The sequence below is a fragment of the Medicago truncatula genome, chromosome 4 (genome assembly GCF_003473485.1).
Source record: "Medicago truncatula cultivar Jemalong A17 chromosome 4, MtrunA17r5.0-ANR, whole genome shotgun sequence".
In the NCBI taxonomy this organism is placed as follows: Eukaryota; Viridiplantae; Streptophyta; class Magnoliopsida; order Fabales; family Fabaceae; genus Medicago; species Medicago truncatula.
The window spans coordinates 46,423,114-46,449,873 of NC_053045.1; the positions used below are offsets into that span (position 1 = coordinate 46,423,114).

Consider the following 26,760-nt stretch of genomic DNA (forward strand, 5'->3'; position numbering starts at 1 on the left):
TGTTTGGTTTGCAAAACAACTAGTATTGGACAGAACAGTATAAGATAGAACAGTACTACAACACAACACAAAACATATTTTGGTATTTTATACAACTTGTGCGTGGGACAAAAAATTATGCTGTGGTTTGGTGAGGGACAAATATGAGTTGTTCTGTTCTGTCATGTCCTTCATTCTTTTAGCAAATCAAACGCACCCATTTAATTTATCTATAATAGAGTCTTATAGCAAATATAGTCTAAATATATCAATTATTCTGTAAATAAAAAATCGATTCTATAGATATATGAAAAACAAAAAAAATCCCCAAACAAGTCTAAAATAAAAACCGTGATTCCTCTCTCACTTCTTCCCCCGCAGTTCTTAGCTTCATCAACGAACAAGGTTCGTGTCTACTCTCTAGTTTCCCTATTTTCCTCTCCCCTATCTTTTCGAATTGAAGTGCGAAAACAGCGACTAGCCTTTTCTCCATCACTTCAAGAGAGTAACGAGGGTTAACACTCTAATTAACCACATATTCAGTTAATATTAGTTATTGCATAAGCAAATATTACAATCGAAGAGCAAATTAGGCTAAACTCTGTTTATTACTTCACAAAATTACCCGAACAATGAACTGTTACTAGGGCACACTTTCTCTCTAATTTCATATCCATTGAATTTCATCGACAACTTGTGATTTTTTTTTATTCGTTTAACTTACTATGTTATTTTCATTAGCGTTGGGAATTTGGGTACATTCATATATATCTTTTCATCTTTCTTTCATTGTTTGAAATGAAGTTAGTTGGATTTTTATTCGATTTAGGGTTTATATGGTTTTGACTGTTTTTTTTTTTTTTTTTTATGGTATTCTTTGAATCTACTCTTATTATTTGTTTTGTGGCCACAAGTAACTGTTCAGGTTCGGTGAGAAGGGAGAGAAAAGAAAATGTTTTTCCACATAGTGCTGGAGCGAAACATGCAACTGCATCCACGCTACTTTGGGCGTAACCTTCGTGATAATCTTGTTTCCAAGCTAATGAAAGATGTCGAAGGCACTTGCAGGTGATTCACCTTAAGATCATTTCACTCTTTTTTACAAAACCATAGTTCTAGTAATTAAACTTAGGACAAAAGATGCCATCACTTGAGATTTTTTCACTAACAGACTACTACTTGAAGAATATGTACTATGTTGTCTTTGATTTCTTTTCAATTTTGTTTTTGTTTATCATTTGAAGAAGACAAATTAAATAGAACTGCACTTTGAGCATTACTTGATGATGGAAACAATTTCAATTGAAATAAAGGGCCAGTAGAACAGTAACAGACCTCTTTAACCCCAAACTAACAATATCTGTGATAAGCCTTTTTGTGTCTTGGACTAATTTTGTTTGGAAATAAACCTGTAATAATTTGGATCAAACTGTTTCTGTTTTGGACTTTGTGGTGATGCAATTTTTGGGCTTTCAACTATTACGCAGTGGACGACATGGATTTGTGGTGGCGGTGACGGGAATTGAGAACATTGGCAAAGGAATAATTCGGGATGGGACCGGATTTGTGACATTTCCGGTTAAGTACCAATGTGTTGTCTTTAGACCATTTAAGGGAGAGATCTTAGAAGCTGTTGTTACCATGGTGAACAAGGTTTATGCAATTCCTTTCCCCTGTCTCTACATTTTACTCATTAGCTTTATCTAGGTGTCTGACTCTGCTGTGTTGATAAAGTGGTTTATATTATTGAGTTCTGTTTGTACAGATGGGTTTTTTTGCTGAAGCTGGACCAGTTCAAATCTTCGTTTCCAACCATGTAAGTTCTTTTATAACCTTTGACAAAAGGCCTCTATCATCATCTTCACCTTACACACTTGTACCTAAGATACTGTTATTATTGTTCTTCATTTTAAGCCCTAAAATCATGATTCTCATTTATTGAACTTGAGATTAGAGTAGTAAAAGACATAACCTGTCTTAAGTTATTCTTTCATATTGAAAAATTAAATGCACATTCCAAAAAAAAGAATTACGGAATGCTGTCCAAACTTGTTGAACTCAAGTTGCATAAGCACTTATGTTCTTCTGATTTCTGAATAATGGAAAAGAAATCGACTTCTTGTTTTGTCATTTGTCATATTGACTATATAGTATTTACACTAGAGATCATTATCTCCAATGCAATTCCTCTTTTAGATGTCTGTATGAAAATGGTTTTCATTGATTTCTTGCTAGGTTTGAAAAAAGGATAATTTGCAAGCTTTGAACTGTGACCCGAGTTTAGTCTCCCCCGTAGCTATTCTGTTTTGCCTTTGCTACTATTTCCTCATGTATTTTTGTCTTGATCAGACCCTTTTTTCTCCTTTCAGTTGATTCCAGATGATATGGAATTCCAGACTGGAGACATGCCAAACTACACTACTTCAGATGGATCGGTACATATCATTTATAATAATTTCTCATTGAAGAGGAAGAGAGCAATTTTTTTTTTTAGGTGTTCAATTTAATGTGTTTTCTTCTGTTTTTGGCTTTGATCGTTTGTTTTTTTGCAGGTTAAGATTCAGAAAGACAGTGAAGTGAGGCTAAAGATAATTGGGACTCGAGTGGATGCTACTGAAATTGTAAGCCTGTATATATTGCAGCTTTTAGTTTGCTTTTATTTATGTTGTTAAGCTCCATCAGTTTTATGTGAAATTATACTTTTAAGAAATTCAAATTAATAGGATATGAAAGCACTGTGGTCTGTGCCAGATATAGCTTTCATTTCTTGCAGGTCTGCTTACTAGTACAAATTGCTAGAGAACGGCCTTAGTTTATGATAGTTTGATTTTTAAGTTCATGGTAGGACCCTTGGGCCTTATGACACAGGTGATCCAATTATAAAAGCAAATATGAATAGACCCACTACATGGTAGGTATACACGAGCAGGGGAAGACTGGGGTCAGTGGGGAATAGTGGAAGTTAGTTATGAGGGGTCCCTAGATTTTATTTGAAGGAGGGAGAGTCTAGGTGTGAGGGTATTCCGGATTATGCTATTGAGCTGGGTAGGAGATAATATCTCTCTGGTTAGGAGTCACTGACTCTGGATGTACTTTTATTTTCATTGTAGAGCTAGATCTCATTTCCTTTTATGAAATAATGCACTGTCGCATTGCTCATAACTGTCGGTTTCTATCAGTTTATATGATTCACAGGCTTAGCAGTAGTGATCTGTACATACCATAAAAGTGGCGATAAATTTATGCTAGTGTTTTACCACTTGGTTAATCTTTTATCACCACCATTCCAACAACCATGTCAACAGTGATCAACATGGAATGTGAAAGTGACTACCAAGTATAGGTTAATCTTTTATCACTTTTGTGGTTTGCAAGAATCATTCTTCATGACTGCTCCATGCTGCAATTTTACTTTACTACGGTAGTAAGATGCAGAACATGGTAGAACTAGTTGATGTTACTTGTCTGATTATTGTTCCTATTTCCTTGCATGATTATCCTGTAAGATGTCTTAATTAACTCGTGATAGTGATGGCCTCGCAGCCTAGTTACCGTTTTAGCATTAGATAATGTTTTTTTTCCAATATTTCTTAATGAGAATCAAGTATACTCTTGCACATGCTAAGCCTATTTTTTCATTCCCCTCACTCTCCCTTAGGGCTATAACACGAATACAATGAACACTGACCAGTGCAACTCTTCAGTTTCTCATAGCTATTAAATTATTTTTCCTTTGATCTTTTGTATATAACTATTTATCATGTTTTATGGTTTCACTATCTTCAAGAACTCATTTATTTAATGTTACATATTATCCACTTTTGCAGTTCTGCATAGGTACCATTAAAGACGATTTCTTGGGTGTGATCAACGACCCTGCAACAGTTTAAATTCACCTTTATGTACCCTTCTATCGTATAGTTTTAGTGGCATACACCTGATACTCATCATGTTGGTGTAACTCTGTTGCATAAATTACCAGAGTTACTTAGTTGATGTATCAAATTCTCTTATTGATTACAATTTGTGTATGAATATTTTCTATCTGTCAATGTCAATTACCTTTGTGCTGTACCCATAATTAATGGCAATATTTTCAGTCCTTCCTTTTACTAAAAAACACTGCATTATTTGTTTACTATTTGGGTCAAGAATTAATTTTTGGGAAGCAACGCAAAGTAAGATGTCCGGGTACTTTTTTTTGTTGGAACAAACAGGTACTATTTTAATACGAAATGAATCCCTTCCTGCCTTAATTTATCCGGCAGTTTCTCTTGTCGTTGGATTAATCCAACGGTTTAGTGGTAAACAGAGAAAGTGTGTGTGGTTCATTTTCGACTTTCATGGGTTTTCTTCACTTTCGACTTTCATGGGTTTTCTTCACCTGCTGTTGTTGTTCTCGAGTTTTTTACAATACAAGAATGGTGATTTCAGTCACCCAAAATACAAATAAATTGAATCAATGTCACCCAAAATACAAATAAGTTGAATCAATCTTCACCACACAACCTAGAAACAACATCTGCCCCATATGTTATATTTGACAAAAACAGTAAAGGAAAAGAACAGTATAGGAGACACAAGCTGTACATAGATCCTATTTCAGTGGCTTTTTACACAAAATCGGTGAATTGATTTTTCGGGTGTTATGCGGTTTCTACTCAAACCCAGTTGTTAGCTCCTCCATGGTAGGTGGGATTGTGATTCTGTTTCCTAGTGGTGAGTTTGACATTGTTAAAAAAAAAAAAAAAGATTCCAATTTCTAACAGGCAAAAGAGATGATGCAATGAAGAAATCCCACAACAGCAATGCGAGGGATGAAGAAATCTCACAATTCTCACAAAAAATTAGCCCACCCGTTATCTTTCCAGTGACATTGCCGTTTTTATCTTACCTTTTGACTCTCAGCCGTTGGATCAATGCAGTAGAGATGGTATTAGACAATGGGACAAGAGAGGATCTGGATCCATTTTAATAGTATAGTATATTTATTTTGCTTATGTGTTTAAAGTATATAGTATTTTTCGTTCATAAGAAATGACATGTTACATTATGGGGGGTAAAGAAAATCATTGTCAATGTAATTTAATAGAATTTAAATTGTTCCTAAAAGGCAGTAAAGTCGCGAGTTCAACTTCTGTTATCGGTATGAGAACCAATGTCGGTGTAATTTAATGGAATTCAAATTGTTTCAAAAAGAAATCGTAAGGGTTATAAAAAGAAAAGAATAGTTTAAATACTTTTTTGAACTTAATTCCTAACGGTTCTTAGGAAAATAGTAACATGAAGTTCAATTGGACAGTAAAGAAGTTCCGATCAATGATTGCTGCTGCTAGGATTTAAACTCAGGTTTTCCAACTAGAGTCCAACAACTTGAGATTAACAACTGCTTCAATACCTGAGCTTTATTTTAAATTTAACAACAAATCACTTCAGACAAAAAAAAACAATGATTTTTAATGCTAATAATTATTTTACAAAAAAAATTGTATTTAAATTTAAATTTGAGGTTAATCTAGAGATATGCAATATCAATATAAACAATGTTAAGCTGTCAAAGAGACTTCTCCCCCCACTCCACTCTAAAAAATCAATTCCATCTGATAGCACCGTCCTGGACAGGCAAACACAGTCTTTCCACCTATGGAACGGTGTATCGGGAGAAAACCATGGTTTATTCCTATCCACAGACAGTACAAGAGTTTTTTAGAAATGGTTAGGGGATAAAAGCAGCTATATTTGAACCAACGCTTTTGGGACCTCTGATGGATAGGTTTCTGGCTTTAGAGCTTTTGCCCTTTTGGAATGAATTCCAACTTTTACAAAAACAAAAACTGCCGAGGCTTAGAACACAATGGTTAGGAAGTCGTCTTCTCCAATGATAAATTTAAAACAAAAGATATCCACCTATGAGAAGTTATATATGAATATAAACTAAAAACAAAAAATATCCACCTAGTATGCGACAAATTTTTTAATAAGCATAGTGATTAAGAAAGTTCTTGACAAAAGATTAAACTAACTGACCAACCACATGCCTGCTTTTTACCCCAGCAATTTTTGCCGGCATGTGGAAGGGGCCGTAACAATTTCACAAGTTCCTTGGTCTCTTCCATTCAAGTGAGTAGATTGGACCACAAGGTTAAGACCTAGTGCTTCCTTTTCTTAAATTGTGATTTTCCAGCTTTCTTTGTATTGACATCAGAGGATAGCTGGATTTGCTTTGATTTCATCTTAATCGATTTAACCAAAGATGATAACTCCAATTTATCTTGCTTTGATTTCAAATCATCTGACACTTCTTCCCCACCCTTCAGCTTCGCACCAGAACCATCAGAAGACAACTGTGTTTCTTTCGGAAACTTCACGTGCTCCCTTTCTACCGACAATTCTTCACGACCCTTCTGCTGCTTCTGTGCCAGCTGCCTGGCATACACGGCACTCCTGCAATCAACAAAAATTATATTTAGAAAGGAAAGAGAAAGAGTTTACTACATGAAAATAGGCATATACAAGTTTCTTGAATAGCAGGAAGTACAATTATAGGGAGCAAAGACCATTCCAATCTTAGCAACATAAATGTTATCTTTGAGTTAGACAAGATAATATTGAGATTTTGATTTAACTAAGAAATTTTTTGGTGCCAGCTGAATGTAACCATCATGCCAAGAAATAATTTTCAATATTTTACAACATTATCCCAAGTTTACCCCATCAGAGTGAAATAGTAGTGATAAAAAAATATCGAAGAACTTCATACTGTTTCTGTGCTATCTACAATAAAGTTTTTATCTATGTCATAAAATACCTTTTAAATTGTGGATCGGTGGGATCAATAGCAAAGTCAGCTGAGAAGATAGATGCAAAACGTGGATCATCAAATGCATTGTTTGGTATTTTCCCCTCATCAATAGCATTCTCCGCCTTTTTGCCCTTGCCTTTTTTAAACTTCAGATTATATCCCTTGAGACCAGTACCTGTCCCCTTGTCATCAGCAAGCAACAGTTCAAGCTCTTCTTTGCTTGCTTTGGCTACCCCATCCATATCTTGGAGCTTATGATCCTTGTCATTTTTACTTTCTGCCTTCTTCTTCTTTTTCTTAATATCAGGTTCCTCATCAATGAAGAAGTCATCTGCGTCTTCAGTAGCTTCATGATCAGTATTATCGCTATCATCATCTGATGATGAATGCTTTGATTTGTTTTTCCTGGCTTTCTTTTTCTCACGTTTTTTCCTCAGACATTCTTCCCAAACTGTTCTTGATTTTTTATCCTTCTTTTCCATAATATGTTTGCTTATATCTTGCAAACCTGTATTGAAGGTCACCTCCATATCCATGGCATCATCATCTCCATCTTCATCTGAATTATTGTCAAGCAAGGCAAGATACTTATTATCTTTTTTTCTAGGCCGCTCATCAGTCTCATTGTTATCCTCACTATCATCACTATCACTCACATCAGAAGCTATTAATTCATCCATTTCCAACTGAGCCAGCTGTCACAATAGAAAGGAAAAGAAAAAAACTTAAAGCTTTAGGACACAGCTTATTACAAAGCAAATTGCATGAAATAAATAATATAAATTCATTACATAAAGAATATCAGTGGTCCCCAATTTCTTCTACCACACAGATACATAACAATTAACAAAAAAAGACAAGTACAGGATACATCTGTACTAGTTATTAAGGGACAAAAGAATGGCTGTATATTGTGAGCGTATATGTATGTGCATTGCATGGATATATTTCCATCGCAGCATCAAATTTGATAATTTCGTAAATGTGAATACTATTTGGAAATGACTAAATAAAAAATGAGGTAACTACTCAGAGGTTCCAAAACTAACACCACACAAGATTTTTCCAAGATAGAAATTTATCAACACAGTATACAATACATTAAGACAGAATGCTGACCTGTTCGTCAGTGAATTTCCGCTTCAAAGTATTTGCTCGAAGAGGTTCATCCTCATCCCAAGTAAGTTCAACTTTACTGTGCTGAAGTGCCCGAGAATAGAAATCTTTGTTCTCGTAGTTTGCAGGTATCTAAGAAGAGAAATGAGTCAATATCTTCCTATTCTATTATAATCCACGATACAGCGTATATATAAATGTTAAATACCTCTGATGCAACATCCTTAGGAGGCTGTTTGAATTCCATATCGTCTGGAATAAACCTTAAGTCAAGTGGATTCGATGAGTGTTCAAACTCAACACCATCATTTTCTTTGTAAATGTGATCTGCTGTGGCACTTGAGTCACATTCCACCAAAGCAAAATAGTACCTAGAGAGCCAAATAAAGATTCAAGTTAGAAAAACATGGTGGTAAGAGAAAAAGGGAGATGGGCACGTCAAAATAGTAAACATGGAATAACAATAATATGAGTGACATGTGATACGGGTGCATAGCAATGTGTGTTTCACTATTTCCCATGTGTTCCGGGAAATATAATCTCCATAAAACAAAGCGTAATGACATGACAACATTGCTGACCACATAGACGCATTCTAGATCATAAGAAAGGAGGATAACAAAGATAGGAAGGAACAAAATTTATAAAACTTCACACATTAAATTTCCCACTTGACAATATCAGCGTGTAAAATATTTTCGGAACATTATAGCACAAGACTTAAACCTTGATATAATGAATGGTTAAAGGGAAAAAAAATTACTAAATGACCAGAAACAGTAGCACTAGAATTTAAAACCATGCTTGATTCAAGTTGAAAGTAAATCTGACAGCTTAATGTTAATCTATACGCCATTCAAGCAAATATATCACAACACGAATCAGTTTTATTGTTATTCACCTCATCCTGCTCTTCTCATATGCACGCAGCTTCTCATTGTCAGAATCACTATCATGAAAATCTTCTTCATCAGTCTCTTCTTCCGCACTACCGTCTTCATCACTTCTTTTATTTTCACCATCAAATAGACCAACAGGCCCTTTTACTTCCTCCTCATTCATACGTTGAAGGCCAAACTCGGTTGGATAAATAGTTACCGATTTGATCAGTCCACTAGTTGGGGCTAATGAACTAAATAATACATACAAGTCAACAGCCTACAGCCAAAAAAAACACAAACAACATTTTAACTAAACAAAATCTTCCCACTCCAAACAAACACACAATTAACTCACATTATGCTTCGAATACGCACCTTCACATACCGCCAGTCCATATTAACAACAGCCAACCTATGTGTTTCTTTCTCAATCTCTGCTACCTCTTCCTGTCCATATAATAATAATACTCAAGAGTTTAATGGGCATACACAATAAGAGACCGACCGATCAATTAAAATTATTTTACACTGACAGTGCATCTCCTTTAAATCCTAGTACTAATAATAATAAGAATCAAATAAGTGACATAATTTTAAAATGGCATATAAATCAGAAACATGAGAATATTCCAAATAAAATGCATAAACTATACCTGAATTTCAGGTTCATCCTCTTCAGAATCGTTCTCATCAACACCATCATCAGTATCAGTATCAATATCTATTTCTTTATCTGTATCTGAATACACAGCATCAGATTCCGAATCACCGCTCTCTTCAGACTCAGTGCCACTCTCAACCTCCAGTTTCGCTTTCTTAACTTTCACCAACTCCTCTTCTTCATCATCATTGTCCTCCTCATCACTACTCTGTTCTACTTTCTTCTTCTTATCATCTTCTTCGTCCATTTTATAGTAATGACGAAGAGAATGTTCCTGCGAATTAGCCTTATCTTTGGGTTTACCTCGCTTATCGACGGGTGCAGAAGAAGGCAAAAAGCTCTTGTGAGTGAACATGCGATTGAATCGAGAGTCAATTGAAACCTTAGTTTGATGCTTTGGTGGTTCACGAAAACGTGGGTCGGTGTGAACCATTGCAAATCGAGGATCTTCGATAACCTCTTTGTCATTACTGTGTGATGGTTTATCAGACTTGTTCGAATTGGACGAATTATCCTTACCCTTCCCATTTTTCTTCATCATCTTCTTCTTCTTCCCTTTGTTGTCGTCGTGGTTCTTCTTGTTTTCCTTTTTGGATCCCATTGCGATGACGACGATGAAATCCGGCGAGTGATTCCGACTAGTTTCAGAAAGAACGGCAAAGGTTAAGGAGCTGCTGAAGTTTGTGGTTTTAGGGTTTTAGACAATTTTATTGTTGATATAAAAACGATGATGGACCTTTAAAATTAATTGGAATGGGCTTCGGTTTTAAAATGTTTTTTTTTGTTCATTCTTTTTGTAATTTTTTTATTCAACCAACCCTATTTTATTTTATTTTTTGTAAAATTTATTAATTAAAAAAGAATAGAAATTACAACCTTTGGGTTACTAGACTAAAATCTAAAGTAAACATTCATGGCGTAAACAGCATATGTCTCAGATGTTCAACCATTGCAGGGTTGAATTCGATCTACAAACATTGTAATTATTCATCTTTAAAACTGAATTATTAGCCATAAGACAACTTGAAAAGAAAAAGAAAAAAATGTGTATACAAAAAGTTTAGGCTGAAAAACAAAACAAAAAAACAGTCTTTTCTGCACAACGGTTGTATTTTCTGAAGATATGAGATATAATGAATCACGTATTTTTAGTTAAATCAGCACAATTCAACCACTTGTTTTTTGACCTTCAGAGTCAAATCATGATTTTAGAAAGCAAGAGTAACCAATTAAGAGTATATTTTCAACCAAAGAGAGGTCAAACCCTTTTTTGAAGCTATCCCAATTGCATGCATAACCTCAACGAGCTCGGCATTAAAAGTGGTAGATATACTTAAATTTTGAGCAAAACACCATACAACAACAACATTATTACCTTTGAAAATACCACCACATGCGGTTGATCCAAAATAGACCTTTGTTGTAACGTCTATGCTGCATTTGATCCAAGAAACAATGGGAGGGTGCTATAAACCTCTTTAACTAGAGGAGCATCGGGAGCATGGATTAGAACATAAAAGACCTTAAGTAAGTGTCACAAGTTCAAACATAAATGAGAAGAGTTCCGTGTAGAATGGTTGCCATCATGAGAATATTGGAGATCACCATATGAGAGACCAATTTTCAAGAAATGTTCTTTTAATTTTTACAAAACCAATTCACATCATTTAAGTTCATAATATATAGCAACAATAATGACAATTTTACATTGAGGAGACCAAGATCTTATACAAGAAGGTTAGAAGGACATCAAAAGAAGAAGTGTCGGTAGAAATGTTAAGAGAAGAAGTACGACATCTTCAAAGATTTTTTGCAAAAACACAATCCATAGTTTTGTTATTGTTATTAAATAAAATAAATACTAATAGAAAAAAAAAATGATTTTTATTTTATTACTTCTTCTTATCTAATCAAATACGGTACTCCGTCTGAACTCAATTATAAACAAATAAAGAGTTAAAATCACCCAAAAATACAAAAGGAAAGGTTAAAAACATCGCACAATCACAATACTTTAAGGGGTCAAATAAAAAATTGGCAGTCCATTATATTAAAGTTTTTGGATACGCTGGGTTTAGAGGATTTAAAGTGAAACTAAGATTTATGTAATGTCACTTCAAATAACTTTAAACCATGTAACCTCACAAGCATGACTGAATGATGAAAATATGCTTGTCATAATTGGCAAAGTGGCTAGATTATTATTTGCTTTTGATTATATAAAAAAGTAAAATGATGAAAATTTGCTTGTCACATATGGTAAAATGGCTAGATTATTATTTGCTTCTGCTTTTATATGCAAAAAAGTTATTTGCTTCTGCTTTTATATACAAAAAAGTAAAGTTGCAACATGTAAATATGTATAACCTCTCGAATCTTCACAACGGTATCGCTCGAATTCTAGAGCACTAGCTTTTCTTACAAGTTTAATTAGGTTGTCATAATTTCATTTGAAAAGTTGTTTCTTTAGCATTCTATTTGGAATCTTTTAGCCTACAACGTTTAGTTCTTTTTTCTTTTTAAGTAAGGTAATTTATAGTTTATTAAAATTGACATCAAAGATAATCGAACATGAGAATCTTAAAAGAAACATACTTCAAGATCTCAGATCAATATCACAACGAGTATTTCTACAACGGACTTTGATCAAGTAAGAACATGTCTTCTCCTTGGCCATGATTACCGTTTCAACCAACCAAGTTGTCCATACAGAAGCTGTTGTTATGTTCCAACAGAAGCTTTTCAACAAGTTTTTATTTGTTTACTATCCCAAAATATCATTTGTACACAACTACATAGTCTAATATATTTGAGAATCTGAAGCACATTTAAATTTTGTCTTTCAATTAAATTAAAAATAATTAATTTTCATAGCATGCATATAAAAAAGAGATCCATGACCACATGTACAACAAAATGAATCTTGATTTCTTCCCTTTTGCTTTTGCTTTTCCTTTTGCACAGGTTTTAGATATCCCTTATTTTAAGCAAAGTTTATCCCCACATGTACATAAATAGATTAGAAACACAATAAGGAGAGTCTAATAAAAGCTTCTTCACAAATGTGTAACACGGTTTCAAAGCATAAAAAAATGATACCTGACTTCAACCCTTCATTTGAGAGATTCATTTCATTCTCACTCATTTTAGATCATGATTTTTAAATACTACTAGTATATATACTTGTGATTGAATATATAATATTATTTACTTCTTAGCCTTTAATTTCTCACCATCACTTTATACCTAGCTAGACTAGATGGAACATTATGCTATTCGCCTTCGTTGTTCACCCCTTCGTAGTCCTCCCTTGCATCTTTCCTATGGTTCCAAAAGATATGAAGATGCAAGTGCTAGGGGAAGCAAATTTCATCTCAAATTTAACCATGCCACTCTTAATTTCCCTCAATTTTCCGCAAGCCACCAATTTGCACGTTCATTTGGGCATGCAAATTGCATGATTAACAACAGCTTCTCCGTGCCTAATTCAAAGAATATTGAAGGAAGTGAGAACAAAAATTTGAGAGGAATGAGTGGAGTTTCTCTCGTTTTGGGTTGTATTCTTGGAATAATCAACTTTAGTGGTATGATGAATCCCAAAATCAGTATGGCTTTGCCTTTTGATCCTACTAACATAGGTAGAGGAGTGAATACATTTGATTCACTGTGGAACACGATTAATGCTGAAGGAGTGGAGCTAAATCCCAAGTTGGATCCTAACGAGACTTTAGTTGATAAAAAGAAGGTTAATTTTTCTTCTTTTGTTACGATAATTGAAATACTTCAAATGAGGAAAAAGGTGTAAAATTTTTAAAAAAATATATGAAAAAGTGACAATTATTAATTAGAATGATTATTTTGATTATTAATTACTCTCTTTTTATTCTTGTTGGAATTATATTTGCAGATGCATGCTCTTTATCTAAGAAATCGTGGGAAGAAACGTGAAGAAGTGGAAATGGTGGAAAAGCTAAAAGACGAATACACCAAATCTAAGGAGGATGATCCAGCCAGAGAACCCTACTTGCGAAAGGCAGTGTTTGAACTTCTCTTGATTCAGGTACATACTACATAGATGTTTCATCATTGAGATTGAACCCCTTAGATTAGACGGTCATTGAGTCGGATACTAAGTTTCTTGAAAGAAAAAAAACTTCTATCATTCATACTTACGGATAGTTTTAGGGATATCTTTAAGAGCGAAGGTTGGATGCTTCAAAGAAAAAAATTGTGGAATAATTGTTGAATGTTGTCCTTACATATTGAACAAATTATTTATGTTGCTGGGATCAAAATTTGTTGCTGTACCAAATGTAAATAAGAGGTCTCGTTTTGAATACATGTTGAGGTTTTCCAAGCCATTTGTATAGTTGCTCTCACTCTCAAGCTCAATATGACGATCTCTTATAAGTTTGGCTTCCCTCTTAACCCGACAAAATTAAACTCCCTTTATTTACTACTTTGGGATAAATGTAGGTTTCAGGTGTGAAGATGCGCTTGTTAGGTTTCAAGTGTAAGTGGTTAAATTTGTAGTGAGTGAGTGAGTATGTACCCCATCGCTTATGAATAAATAACATGTTAGATATATAAAAGAGGTAACACATCTACTAAACACATTAAGGTTTTGGGTGGAGATTTAGTGCCTCCCTCTTTTGTGGCCCTGAAGTATTTGTCCCGTTGTTGCTTGCACCCTCTGATTCCATAACAAGTGCTGGTTCAGCTTGGTTGGAGAGCGGGAGTGAATCTTGTGTAACTCACACTTGTGGTAAATAACTACGCAGTGCTTCATTTTGTAGGGAAGATTCGATGAAGCATGTAAGCTGCTTGACAGTGACATTGATACGCTGCTTGACGATGAAAGTGATAAAAACACGTACTCTAAGGTCAGTAATTTTCAGATTTATATATTCTTTTTTCTCTTTTAGTCTTGTCCCTCATGTTGAATGAGACATACGCAAACAAACAATTGTTTACTCATCAAGGATGATCCAAGAATCAATTAGACGGGGGCAGAAAAATTTATTAATAAATACTCTCTCTGTCTTAAGTTAAGTAATTCATTTGTTCATTTCACACTTATTCAAAAAAATGTATAAACGAAAGAGAGAGGAAAATTGTTTTAAGTGTTCTTTTTTAATATTGGTATGTTTTTTGTTTCTATAATTATATCAAATTTGTTTTTAATCTATGTACTCACTTGTAAGTCCATAAAATCAGTAAACAATATACCTTTAGTCCTTCTTTAGGGATAAAAACATATATAGTTTGTATTTTATAGGAACTAAAAACAAGACCTAAAAACATATTTAACCACATAAAATTTAATTGTAATAGTTCTCTACATATATAATTTGTATTTAATAATTTAACCTATATGAAATAACTTACACATAGATCTAACCATGTCTCACTATTTAGATATTTTTATACGTTTTTATGGTCTAATTAGACAGTTATATAAAACTATTTTACACTAACAATAGACATAAGTTAAATAATAATATGCAATAAATTGTCCCTATTACTCATTATTATTATCATCATCATTATTATTATATACACTTAGGTCTGTGGATGTTATTGTGGACGGATGGGTAGGAGGAAAATATGTGTGAGCAGACTTGACTAGGGTTTCACTACTTGTGGGATTTGAGGTTGGGGCTTTTAATGTAGAACAGACAGCTCTAAAAGTTGTGTCTAACAAAGTGGTCAAATATAAGAAAGCATGCTCTTATACCATTTGCATTTGACACTTTTGACTTCCTAGCACCAGAGGTTGTTCACCCTCTACATAGAGTTCAAAGAGTCATGCATAGCAATGTCATGTCTTATAGGTCCATGGATGTTGTGTTTACGAGGATTAGTTTTGCATCCAAAACGGCCTAGTGGCACAATTTGTTGTTTGCTTGGCTTATGCTATTTAAAGAGATTTTCTATTCGGAGTTCGATTAATGAAAAAAAAGTGAAAATAGGTTAGGATTATCATTTTTGGATCTGCTCCATTTGCAATTGAGGAGACGATGAAAACGAAATTATTTGGCCCAAACAATGTCGAGCTCGACGGTGGTGGATAAATGGCCGGTGGTGGCGCAGTCGCATGAGAAGTAAGAGAAGAAGAATGATTTTAGAATTCATAATGAAGGGTATTAGGGATTACTTTTCCACCCTGTGGGTTTCCTCGCGCGCCCTATTTTTTTTTCCAAAAATGCCCTTGCATTTCCGGATTTCATAATCCGAAATGGTGTTTTCCTTTGTTATAGGGTGAAAAATGAAGTTACGGGTTTTTCCGGATTTTGTAATTCGGAAACTTCAAAAAATAGGGCGTGTTACATGATGTTTCCAGATTACATAATCCGGAAACCCCCTAAACACCTTTTTTCAAGGTAAAACAGTTCGGATTATATAATCTAAATTGTATCTGCACAAATTCTAAACATGTTTGTAACATGAATAGTCATTTTATGGACAATATTAATCTTCCTAACTCTCATTATTCTGTTTTTAGGTCATTGTTACATGTTCTTAGTCAAAAATCAAGTTTTCAGGCTACTTGATCGGATTGTTCCAAAACTTTCCCAGAAAATCAGAAAAAATTCAAGGACCATAACTCCTTTAGAAAGGACTTCTTATGGGACTCCGCCCCTCAAAATCCAAAATTCCATCGTTTAGACCCATTTTTCATTTTTTATTTTTATTTTTCATATTCTCAAAAAAATCCGAAAAAATTTACATTAGTTTTATTTGATTTATAGAATTTTTTGGTGCTATTTTTATATTTTAATGATTTTATTTGACATATTTTAAGAATTTTTTACTTAGTTTTTATGTTGTTTTTAAAAGCAAAACTCAAAACTGTTAAAATGTGAGAGAGTCCGATGACTGATTATACATAAGAATTATCCAGATTATAAAATCCAAAATAGTAAACATGAATTCAGATTTTAAAATCCGAAATGCACAAGGGCATTTTTGGAAAAACTACCTGGTGCGGGAGAAGGCCATAGGGTGGGAAAAGTAATAGTCTCAGGGGAGATGAGAGAACCCATGTTTAGTTAGGGCATTGGGCTTGGCCCAATTCTTGATGGTGTATGCCTAAACATTTGGTGCAAAGAATAATATGTTCAAAAAATTAGGGGTAGGTTAGTGAAAGTTTTTTCTTTTTTAATGTTGTGAGAAGATAGTGATCTTAATTAGGGGTAGGTTAGTGAAAGTTTTTTCTTTTTTAAATGAAAGTATGTATTTTTTTTCCTTCATATAATTGAATCCACATAGAGTACTTCTGTGATACTATTATGATCTAAGAATACACATATTTTCCCGATTTCCTCACTATATCTATGGTGCAGTTTTTTGGCGGCTCAACGAAAAGGGTATATAATTACGAGGAAAAGATTACCAAATTGCTCAATAGTTACAACAATGATGAGACACCATTTCTTGAAAAACAAGCAATATCTGACATTTTGCTCTACAAGGTTGGTCACCATTTTACTTTACTATTATTTTTTTTTTTTTATATACAAAAAACTTAGATGAGTCGAGTCTGAGTGTTAATGCCGAGTCAATAAATTTCAAGAGTAAGGATACCCATTTCTTCCGTTTATAGAACACCGGTCCGATTGGAAGAGTAATGTTAGCAACACTTTCTTTTGAACACTCTCTCTAATAATCATTCTTTTATTGATTTAAATCATTATGAATCTACACTTTGTTGAAAATTGAACTCATACAAAGTAGTAAGACATACATTGATTTCATCAAATAAAATAGTACTCCCCCGATTGAAAAATAAAATGTTAGAGAGAGTGTTGAAAAATAAGTGTTACTAGCATTCCCCCGATTGAAATACTTATATATATATATATATATATATATATATATATATATATATATATATATATATATATTATCTACCAAAAAAATTCTCATCTTCACAATGGAATTCATACTATGGTCTTGTGGATTACATTCAAAAGTTTGTGTCAGCAAATTAAGGGGTGAGAGAATGTTTGATGAAGTCACATTAGCAAGTCTTCCTAAACAGAAAAAGAAGTCGCATTAGCCAACAAATTCCAGATAAAATATTTCACATCGTAATTATTTATGCCATATCTTATCTTTTTTGACAAGTTTTTTTTAACATATTCTCTTTTTTAAACAAATTTGTTTTATATAGTTATTGAATTTATTTGACTCATTATAATGATTACTACTAGTAGTGAATAGTTTTGGATAAGATTTATCAGGTCAGTTATTATCTGATGTTCTTTTTAATGATTTGATTTTTTATTCTTGATGACAAAAATGAATCTAAGTCCAATTAATGAATGCAGGCCATTGTACACACCAAGTTAAAAGATAAGGAAGCACATAAGGAAGCAGCTAAGTGGTGGGAAGCATTTGCTAAAACACTAAACGAATAGGCCCCTATTTCCAACGGAGCATCTATATGGTGTTATTATCAAGTTCAGCAGCATATTATTCACCCCCTTTCCACTGAACACCTTCTCTAAAACTTGTTTATGTTTTGTTTAATGCTACTATATATGCTAGCACTTATTCTTATGACCAAATGGAAGAGTTTTATTGAATTTACGGCTCTTATAAATTACTCCGTCAATCTCTTTTTTTAATCATGTTATTGATACGAAATATCTACCAACTTAATCGCTGTGACTGATCTATCTCCTGGTTGGTCACATTTAGTGGAGTCTAGCGGTATAAATTTAACCGCAAATTAGGTGTTCGGAAAAACCAAACTATTTGTAAAAATAACTATTCTGCTCCTTCAGTACATGCATACCGCATCACAAACATGTATAACGTGGAGCCAAAGAATCAACAATAACAGAAAATGAGTGGCTAGTAAATCATACGATCATCAAAACGTCCTTGCATCGTGAAATTTCTCTATATAGTTTAACCACACGTTGGGATATTTTTCTAAGACTCTTTAAGGAAAAAGACTTGTTACAAGTTACACATAAATAAATAAATGGTTGAGGAGTCGAACCCAAACAAAAAAGAAATCGAAAGGGACATTTGCTTTCAAATGCAATCCAACCCTGAAAAAGAAGAAAGGGGGAATCCAAGTCCCACAATAATATAATCATTGGCCACATAAATTTATATATAATTAATGTCTATTGTATAGTATAGTATGCCTTGTACCTTTCTGTTGTTCCTACAGTATTCCTAAACAACAAGGCCCGTTATTGATCATCATATTGTCTTAGTTGTCGAATGATGATTGGTTTTTCAGGTCTCAAAAATTGACATAACATATTATATAGATTTTATGTAATCTAACTTGCTAGGAACTTTTTTGTTTGTGTGTTTTCCAAAACAAAATTCCACTAAGAAAAAAACTCTAGATTGTGTGATTCCCTTTAATTTCATTAGTATAGATCAATAGTGACTGTTCCTAGCTATGCCAAGGAGATTAGGCAGCAAAAAACTATGAATCGATTCATGTGGAGAGCTAATCATAGACTATATTCTGAATAAGACATCGCTCATCAAAATATGTAATGTTAAATTTGGTACGATGTATATGTTTTTTTTGTTGTTTGACAGAAATACAATGTATATACACCTTCCAATCACTATTATAAGCAAAAATTTATATTTTAAATTTATTCAATAAATGATGTATATGGCATATAATAAAGACCACATACATAGTTAATTGAATGTATATACAAAATTTTCTATAATATATTCCTTAATTCGTGCCCTCGGCAATGGCGTTAGCAAAACATAATAAAAATTGTACCAATTTTTTTTAGGTTCTTTGACTAAAGAGAGAAGAGTGAACTCCATGAAAAACACTTCTTGAAAAATCAATAATGGCATTGACACCGAATTATAGTTGGACAGATGGGCCCCTGATGTAGGACCTTTTCTGCTGCATGTATTCCACCCCACTAGTGATTTTGAAAGGAATATGCAAATTTTGACTCTTTGGACCAGCTTGGAAATTGGAAGTTAGAATTTCTATCGTACGCACTTCTTTTGAAGATATGCATAGCATTATGACAATTGGAAGATAACATGTTATATGTGCAAAATATAGCATGTTGCACTATTTGGTATTGAAAAGTAATTTAAAATTTGGGCAGAACTGCTTGGATCAATTAGTTGAATCGAGAATTGGTTCGTTCATCAATTGGCTCAAGTTTGATTGAATCATAGTTTAGTTGAATCCAAAATTTGGTTCCAAGAGCCAATAGAACATTGATTTGTCTAAATGGAATCGACAACTTTGATACATTGTCCCTTTTACTAGACTTACAATAATTCTGATAAACAATCAATTTAGTCATTGAACTAACACTTGATTTTTAAATTGGTTCACAAACTATTAAAACTATGGCTAGTTTTACCATATGACAGTTGTCAAATTGTCCCATGCTAAAACTAGCCTTAAATCATTCCTTCATGTTTTTGATGTTGGTTAAAATTTTCTAAACTATGAAAACTCATCAATCTAGTTATTGAAGTATTGTAAGAAACAACAAAATAATCCCTTTACTCCCTAGATCCTTCAATTTCTTTCCCTTGGAGATGAAATCAATATTTCTCATTTTTCTTCTCTTTTCTTAAAATATTTTTCCTACATCTTTCAAATATAAAGTAAAGACTAAAGACACTATCAAGTATCAACATCCCTTTTTCTTCAAATTTGAATTCTCCAACTAGAAAAAGAAAACCAGATCAGGAATAAGTTTACTAGGTCTCATAGGAATCTTGTTGGATTGACTGCATTTTCCTTTAGCATATAGACCGAATCTATGCAATAAGTACTAACCTCAACATCTCCCAAAGACAAACGTATCGCCACAAAACTTTAGAAAGTGATAACAAAGAGATAACAATAGAATTTTATACATAAAATTAGAACTTAGAAGAATCACAACAAAGCTTCAACACATCAGAACAAACTCCCTCTATAGAAATACACGTCTTAGGACCGCTCTCTCGATATAATGGTCTCTAGTACTACTCCTACACATTGCAATTCTTATTTTATTTTCAACATGTACATTTACTAGAATTATAATTTACCTAATACAATTTAGTGAATTTTATGTTTTATTATATGATTACTTTAAAAAACTATGCAAATGTCTATCGGTTTAACTTTTCATTTTAATTTTCCTAAAATTTTGTTTCAACTTTTAGTCCTAAAAAGTTTTGCTTCATCATTTTTGGTCCTTCCTTTTCAATCATCTCATATGTATCATTCAAAATTTTAAATGAGTTTTTAGATAAATACTTATAATATTATAAGAGTATGTAAAAAAATAGATTTTTTTAACAAAATTGAATTAAATATGAATTTTTATGTTTTTTGGCGTTTAAAAATCATATTTTGTAAAAATTAATGATAATAATTTTGAGAGAGGTTTTTATAATATTCTTAACATTCATGTAAAAGCTCATTAGAAACTTTAAAGGGTACACATAACCTTACTTAAAAGTTGAAACCAAAAGTGTGAATGAAAACTTTCGTGGGACTAAAGTCGAAGGAAAACTTCAAGTAGAATAAAACGGAAAAATTAAAATATTTATAGGGACATATAATTAAAAGTTTATATTCAAATTCATATTTTCATGAACAATCTATCCTTCTGTAAATCTTCCATAATTAACAAAATATCAACAAACACCGTAATCATAATATCATCGTTGAAAATTGAATGTTATCCCTAATTACTTCGTCAGTGAAATTAACCGAGTGTGCCTGGAATTAGGAAAGATAGTCTAAGTTCATTGTAGTTGCTTTTTAAACAGTAATTACTTTTAAATATTAAAAATAAAATAATACTACACCTTAAGTTTTTTTTTACAATAAATTAGGTACAAGTTTGCCACATTGAGCCGTGTAGAGGATCCCATAAATTCTCACAAGAGTTTATTTATTTATTTATTTTGGTTTATTAGCGTTAGAACTCACACAATTAAATGAGGAGAAGTGGGATATTCGGAGTTTGAACAACAGCCCCTACATAAATTATGCAATGTCTTTATCAACTGAACTAAACTCATAGAAACAATTCCCATAAGAGTTTTATTGTCACCATTAAGGATAAATTACCTTTAATTTATGAAGGAGTAATATAGATTTTACCATAAAATTCAAGTCGTTTAATTTATTCAACCACAATTAAACTAAAAAAAATAAAAAAGGCATTTAAAAAGTAAAATGAAAAACCAACTAAACTAACTACCGTTAAACATATTTAACTCTTTTTCAATCCAATTCAACCATCCTATATATTAAAATTGGAATCAAACTAAGAGTGAATTGACCTATTCTCCATTCAAGTAGTTGAATCAACATTCAGTTTGATTTTTAACAAATTGATTCAAACTTACTACTTAGTTCCTTTTTAATTGTCATTTTTTGACATTTTACATAAACCAAGACAATTAATAATTGTTACTACTTTTGATGCAATAAGTTAGACTTTTACTATAATGAACTTATTCATTTAACATCTCATTTCATATATTTCTCTCTTCGCAATAAATAACTAAGGATAATATTGGTAAAACAATATTTAATGTTGCACTGAATTTTGAAAGTGACATTTAAATAGGAACAAAATTTTTCTCCAAAAAAGACGATTAAAAAGGAACGGAGATTGTAAATTTTTAGATAAAACTGACCAGAAGTCGTGTAAAACAATATATATAAACTTTATATTAAGGCCATTATTATATTGTATTTTGGAGCCTAGTCAAAATCACTCATCTCCATGATATAAAGGTTCAAAGAGCATTGATATATCATATTTATTTATTTTTGAAGAAGATACATTGATATATCATATTTATTAGTATTTACAAAGTATTTACATTGATAGTAGAAGTTGAACTTATGCTTTTATGGAATTCGAAGTCTAAATCAACTTCATACTAATTGGATCAAACTCACTTGACGACTTTTCATATATTTAAATTTAAATGTGTGAGTCGATGGGATAAATGCCACGAAGCCAATAAGAGCCAGATGGCTATTTTAGTTCGTAACGCCACCTCCTTCTCTCACTCTTCATGCATTATATATAACAATACAACTTCTCACCCATTTAAACCCTCCAATTTGTTCATCACAACACCTTGTCATAAATCCTAACCCTCTCTTTCAATCTATCTCTCTCACACACACGTGTTCTGTTTGAATTCCTATTTTTGGTAGTAAGAAACAACGATGGTTGTTCTTTCTCAACAAGCTACACTAAACGAGTTATTTCACATAAACACATGCAAACCAACAAGTTATGTATTCAAAGGTGTTCCAGAGGTTGACCTTTCAGACCCAGAAGCTAAGACACTAATAGTCAACGCATGTACAGAATTTGGATTCTTTAAGGTTGTTAACCACCAAGTTCCGTTAGAGTTGATAACCAATTTAGAAAATGAAACACTCAAATTTTTTGGACAACCTCAGTTAGAGAAAGAGAAAGCAGGTCCACCTGATCCTTTTGGGTATGGAAGCAAAATTATTGGTACAAACGGTGATGTGGGTTGGGTTGAATATCTTCTTCTTAATACTAACCCAGATGTCATCTCTCTCAAGTCTCTTTTTCTTTTACAGCAAAACACAAAAAACTTCAGGTAAACAGAACCTCTCTCCTCAAAATCAAAAACCTCTCCTTTGTATACATACATATAGTCATATAGATATTATCTCAAAATATATATATATATATATATATATATATATATATATATATATATATATATATAGTCATATAGATATTAAATTTCATTAATATGAATACAACGGTTTGAATATTTTTGTACAATTTTAAAAAGTTTAATAACTGTGGATGTAAATTTTTTACAGATAGTTAAATCATATTTATTATCATATCATGATGCAAAATTACGAGTCAATATCCTCTCCATTTTTTCATAGAGAGATAAAAACACAAATAAATTTAAAAATAATTAATAGTAGTAGAACTCATTTAGTGGTAGGAACCGGTATATACTTTTTTGTATTTATCTCTCACCGAATAACATTATCTATTTAGTGATAGTAATGTGTATTTGAACATGTGTAATTTTGTTGCATTTGTGACTGTATAATCAAATTATTATCAGATGAATTCTACTATCTAGTATCAACAATAAAGTTCTTAAATTTGGGTGTTTAAGTAGATGTCGTATAATTTGGTCAAAAAATAAGTAGTTCTCATATATACACATTATTTATTTTATATTAACACTTAATAAACATTCAATCTTTCAAACCTTGCATTTTCAAAAATAATTAAACGAGTCTCAACGACAATTTTATATCATTATGATTCAGTAAAACTCATTTATTTTAATACAATTTATTAAGCGGTGTTTGCAGAAAAATTGAAGAGCAAGAGGGCTTCTCCAACGATAGTTCTTTATAGACACTCAAATTGTTCATTCGACAAATTTAACGGTGTTAAATAGGTGAAAGTAAAACACTCCATTACAAATGTTCTTAGTGGTGGAGCCACATTAGGCATAGGTGGGCCATGGTCCACCCTACAAAAAAATTAAATAAAAATCTATAGATAAAATTACTAAAATACCTTTTTTTTGTTTTTTTTAAAAATCACATTTTAAACCACCCTCTTTTAAGTCTATTATTGATGATTTTAAGTCATTCGAACACGTAGAGAATTATTTTCAATTTTTAAGGTATGAAGTTAAATTTTATGCTTCATCAATATTACAACATAAATTTTGTGTTTATATTTTATAGTTTAGTTTGATGGTCCATCAAACAATTTTTTCCTGCTTTGTCACTAGATGCTCTTATAAGTGTACGTTCATTTTTCTTTCTAAAAGTCTACATATATTTATATTTAAAAACTATATTGCACTTTAAATTATTATTTTTTTAAAATTTGACCTTAAGAATAATAAAATTTGATATCTATAAAAGAATATGACATTGCATATCCTCAAAATGAGGGACTTGACATGCAGATACAATGTATAATAATAAAAGTTGCATACGTAATTCAATTATATTCCACTACAGTGTCACGGTACTTTCTAAAATATGTCAACAAAAATCTAAATGATAAGATATATGTCAAACTTGTATACCATGACATACTCCTATCAATAAAAAAAAAAACGTTATTTACCTTCAATTGTTGACAGAGCATATACTTTATCAAAAATAAAACTAACAGAGCATATACATGAAATTCTGACAAAATTATTTTGTTATGTGTGGTTGGTTTAACTAATATGAAACTAAACTTAATTACATTGAAGGTGTGCTGCTGAAGAATATATAGTGGCAGTGAAGGAGGTGTGTTGTGAAGTATTGGAATTAATGGCAGATGGATTGAGGATTGAACCAAGGAATGTGTTTAGCAGATTGGTGAGAGATGAGAGAAGTGATTCTTGTTTGAGGGTAAATCACTACGCGGCATGTGGAGAACTTCAAGCATTGAGTGGAGGAAATTTGATTGGATTTGGGGAGCATACTGACCCACAGATAATATCTGTCCTAAGGTCTAATAATGCATCAGGACTGCAAATTTGTCTCAGAGATGGGACTTGGGTTTCAATCCCACCTGATCACACTTCTTTCTTCATAAGTGTTGGTGACTCCTTACAGGTAACATTGCACTTAAATGTCACTACTATATGGCACACATAAAAATCAAATATTTCATGCTGTCAAAATGTTTTAATGAATGTGTTAGATTTTTTATTTTTTTTTAATAAATATGTTAAAGGGTCAAATTGCTGATATAACGTATTATATTATATTGAGCGAATAAAAAAATTGTTTCTATAGTTCTATATTATAAAAGTCAATGTTGTACCTCATAATCTGCCAGCAATTAATATTGTTGTTTTCCTTCCCCTATCTCCCTCAACACTATGCGGTTATGAGAAAGACTTTTTTTTCTTTTTTTTACAAAAATAAGTGATATTCATTCATTCAAATTGATATAGTACATTGATACAGTATAAATTCGTTAAAAACAAAAAGGATGAATTTGCGAACAAATTCTCCGGAATATCCATGTCTCCGGATCTGCAACGTTGATGACGCAAAAGTCATTGATTGAATTTGCACTTGATCTAAGCTGATCTGACAATCACGAAAGACAACAAACATCGCACAAAGACGACGAACAACACAACGTCGCATTAAGACGACAAAATCAAGAAAGAGAGAACGAAATAAAAGAGAGAGAGAGAGAGAGAGAGAGAGAGAGAGAATTCATCCTTAAATCATGTCGAAAATCATTTATTTCAATAAAAAAGAAAGAAAAAAACGAGCGAGTTAGAGGGGTGATTTTGGGTCAAATTGACCTTAAATCTCCCCTCTTTGATAGATGACGGAAAAGAAACTAGGATTTTGGTGATGACTCACAAGAGAGAAGGAGAAGAGAGAATATAGTTATTAGAAAGACATCTCGATGTTTTGATGTGGGAATTTTCTAGTAAGGATATTTATTAGTAACTATTTTGAGTTTGAGGATTCTCTATGTTTTTTAAATTGCAGGTGATTACAAATGGGGAATTAAAGAGTGTAAAGCATAGGGTATTGACTGACACAAGTATGTCAAGGTTGTCAATGATTTATTTTGGAGGGCCACCCTTGAATGAAAAGTTAGTACCTTTGCCTTCAATATTGGGATCAAAAGAACAACAGAGTTTGTACAAAGAATTCACATGGAGGGAATACAAAAATGCTGCTTACAAGTCAAAGCTTGCTTATAATAGGCTCAGTCTCTTTGAGAAATAATTATTTGCTTCTCAATGAAATGAGGCCAATTCAATTGAAGGGTCACATATATATCTCCTCCATTTTGACTATGTATCTAAGGATATACTTCAAATATTTGACTCTATGCTTTGAAATATACAAGGAAAATGACTTGGTTTTATTATCTTCTTTCTTTTTTACATTTGCTCCCTTAATGGAACTGTCACTGTTCTTATGTAACATATATGTTTAATAAAATTTCCATCCCATCCAATTTTGTATAATAAGTTTTTTAAGTCAACTACATGTATAGTTAACAAAATAATTGGCTCATATCTAATTAATGTTGACCTAAATTTAAAATAGTGTGTTCACGTATGACCCAATATTTATAATTCAATGAGAAAAAAAAAATCGATGACCTGTTAAGGGAAGATAAAATGATTAATATTATGTCAATTTAGTCTATCAATTTATAATTTTGTCAAAAAAAAAAAAAGTCTATCAATTTATAATTGAATACAATTGTAAACAATCATTTTCAACTTTATATTTTTTTCCTAAAAGATCTATATTTTTTATAAAT

General features: G+C 32.3%; 4 protein-coding genes across 5 annotated transcripts; 3 read left to right on the plus strand and 1 right to left on the minus strand.

Annotated features, from left to right (window-relative positions):
• Nucleotides 1-258: 258 nt before the first annotated feature.
• On the plus strand, nt 259-4,099 carry LOC11407767 (DNA-directed RNA polymerase II subunit RPB7). Of its 2 annotated transcripts, none has more exons than XM_003608454.4 (7): nt 259-384; nt 894-1,047; nt 1,467-1,632; nt 1,745-1,795; nt 2,349-2,414; nt 2,532-2,600; nt 3,807-4,099. In XM_003608454.4, exons 2-7 carry the CDS (start codon nt 932-934, stop codon nt 3,867-3,869), a joined length of 531 nt encoding a protein of 176 aa, XP_003608502.1. In that variant the 5' UTR covers nt 259-384; nt 894-931; the 3' UTR covers nt 3,870-4,099. The 2 variants fall into 2 exon arrangements, with proteins under 2 accessions (XP_003608502.1, XP_024636778.1); XM_024781010.2 differs by having other exon boundaries at nt 270-384; nt 905-1,047.
• Nucleotides 4,100-5,753: 1,654 nt separating this feature from the next.
• On the minus strand, nt 5,754-10,182 carry LOC11411854 (pre-rRNA-processing protein ESF1). The gene is made up of 7 exons (XM_003608455.4): nt 9,432-10,182; nt 9,154-9,225; nt 8,799-9,055; nt 8,106-8,268; nt 7,901-8,029; nt 6,788-7,476; nt 5,754-6,423 (listed from the first exon to the last, which is right to left on the minus strand). The coding sequence occupies exons 1-7, from the start codon at nt 10,038-10,040 to the stop codon at nt 6,129-6,131; spliced, it is 2,214 nt and encodes a 737-aa protein (XP_003608503.1). The 5' UTR covers nt 10,041-10,182; the 3' UTR covers nt 5,754-6,128.
• Nucleotides 10,183-12,476: 2,294 nt separating this feature from the next.
• Nucleotides 12,477-18,072, plus strand: LOC11406846 (uncharacterized). The gene is made up of 5 exons (XM_003608456.4): nt 12,477-13,184; nt 13,347-13,499; nt 14,236-14,322; nt 16,786-16,914; nt 17,773-18,072. Exons 1-5 carry the CDS (start codon nt 12,699-12,701, stop codon nt 17,860-17,862), a joined length of 945 nt encoding a protein of 314 aa, XP_003608504.2. The 5' UTR covers nt 12,477-12,698; the 3' UTR covers nt 17,863-18,072.
• A 4,406-nt stretch (nt 18,073-22,478) lies between these two features.
• On the plus strand, nt 22,479-26,461 carry LOC11405283 (gibberellin 2-beta-dioxygenase). Its single transcript, XM_003608457.4, has 3 exons — nt 22,479-23,065; nt 24,722-25,070; nt 25,971-26,461. Exons 1-3 carry the CDS (start codon nt 22,659-22,661, stop codon nt 26,211-26,213), a joined length of 999 nt encoding a protein of 332 aa, XP_003608505.1. The 5' UTR covers nt 22,479-22,658; the 3' UTR covers nt 26,214-26,461.
• The last annotated feature ends 299 nt before the right edge of the window (nt 26,462-26,760 follow it).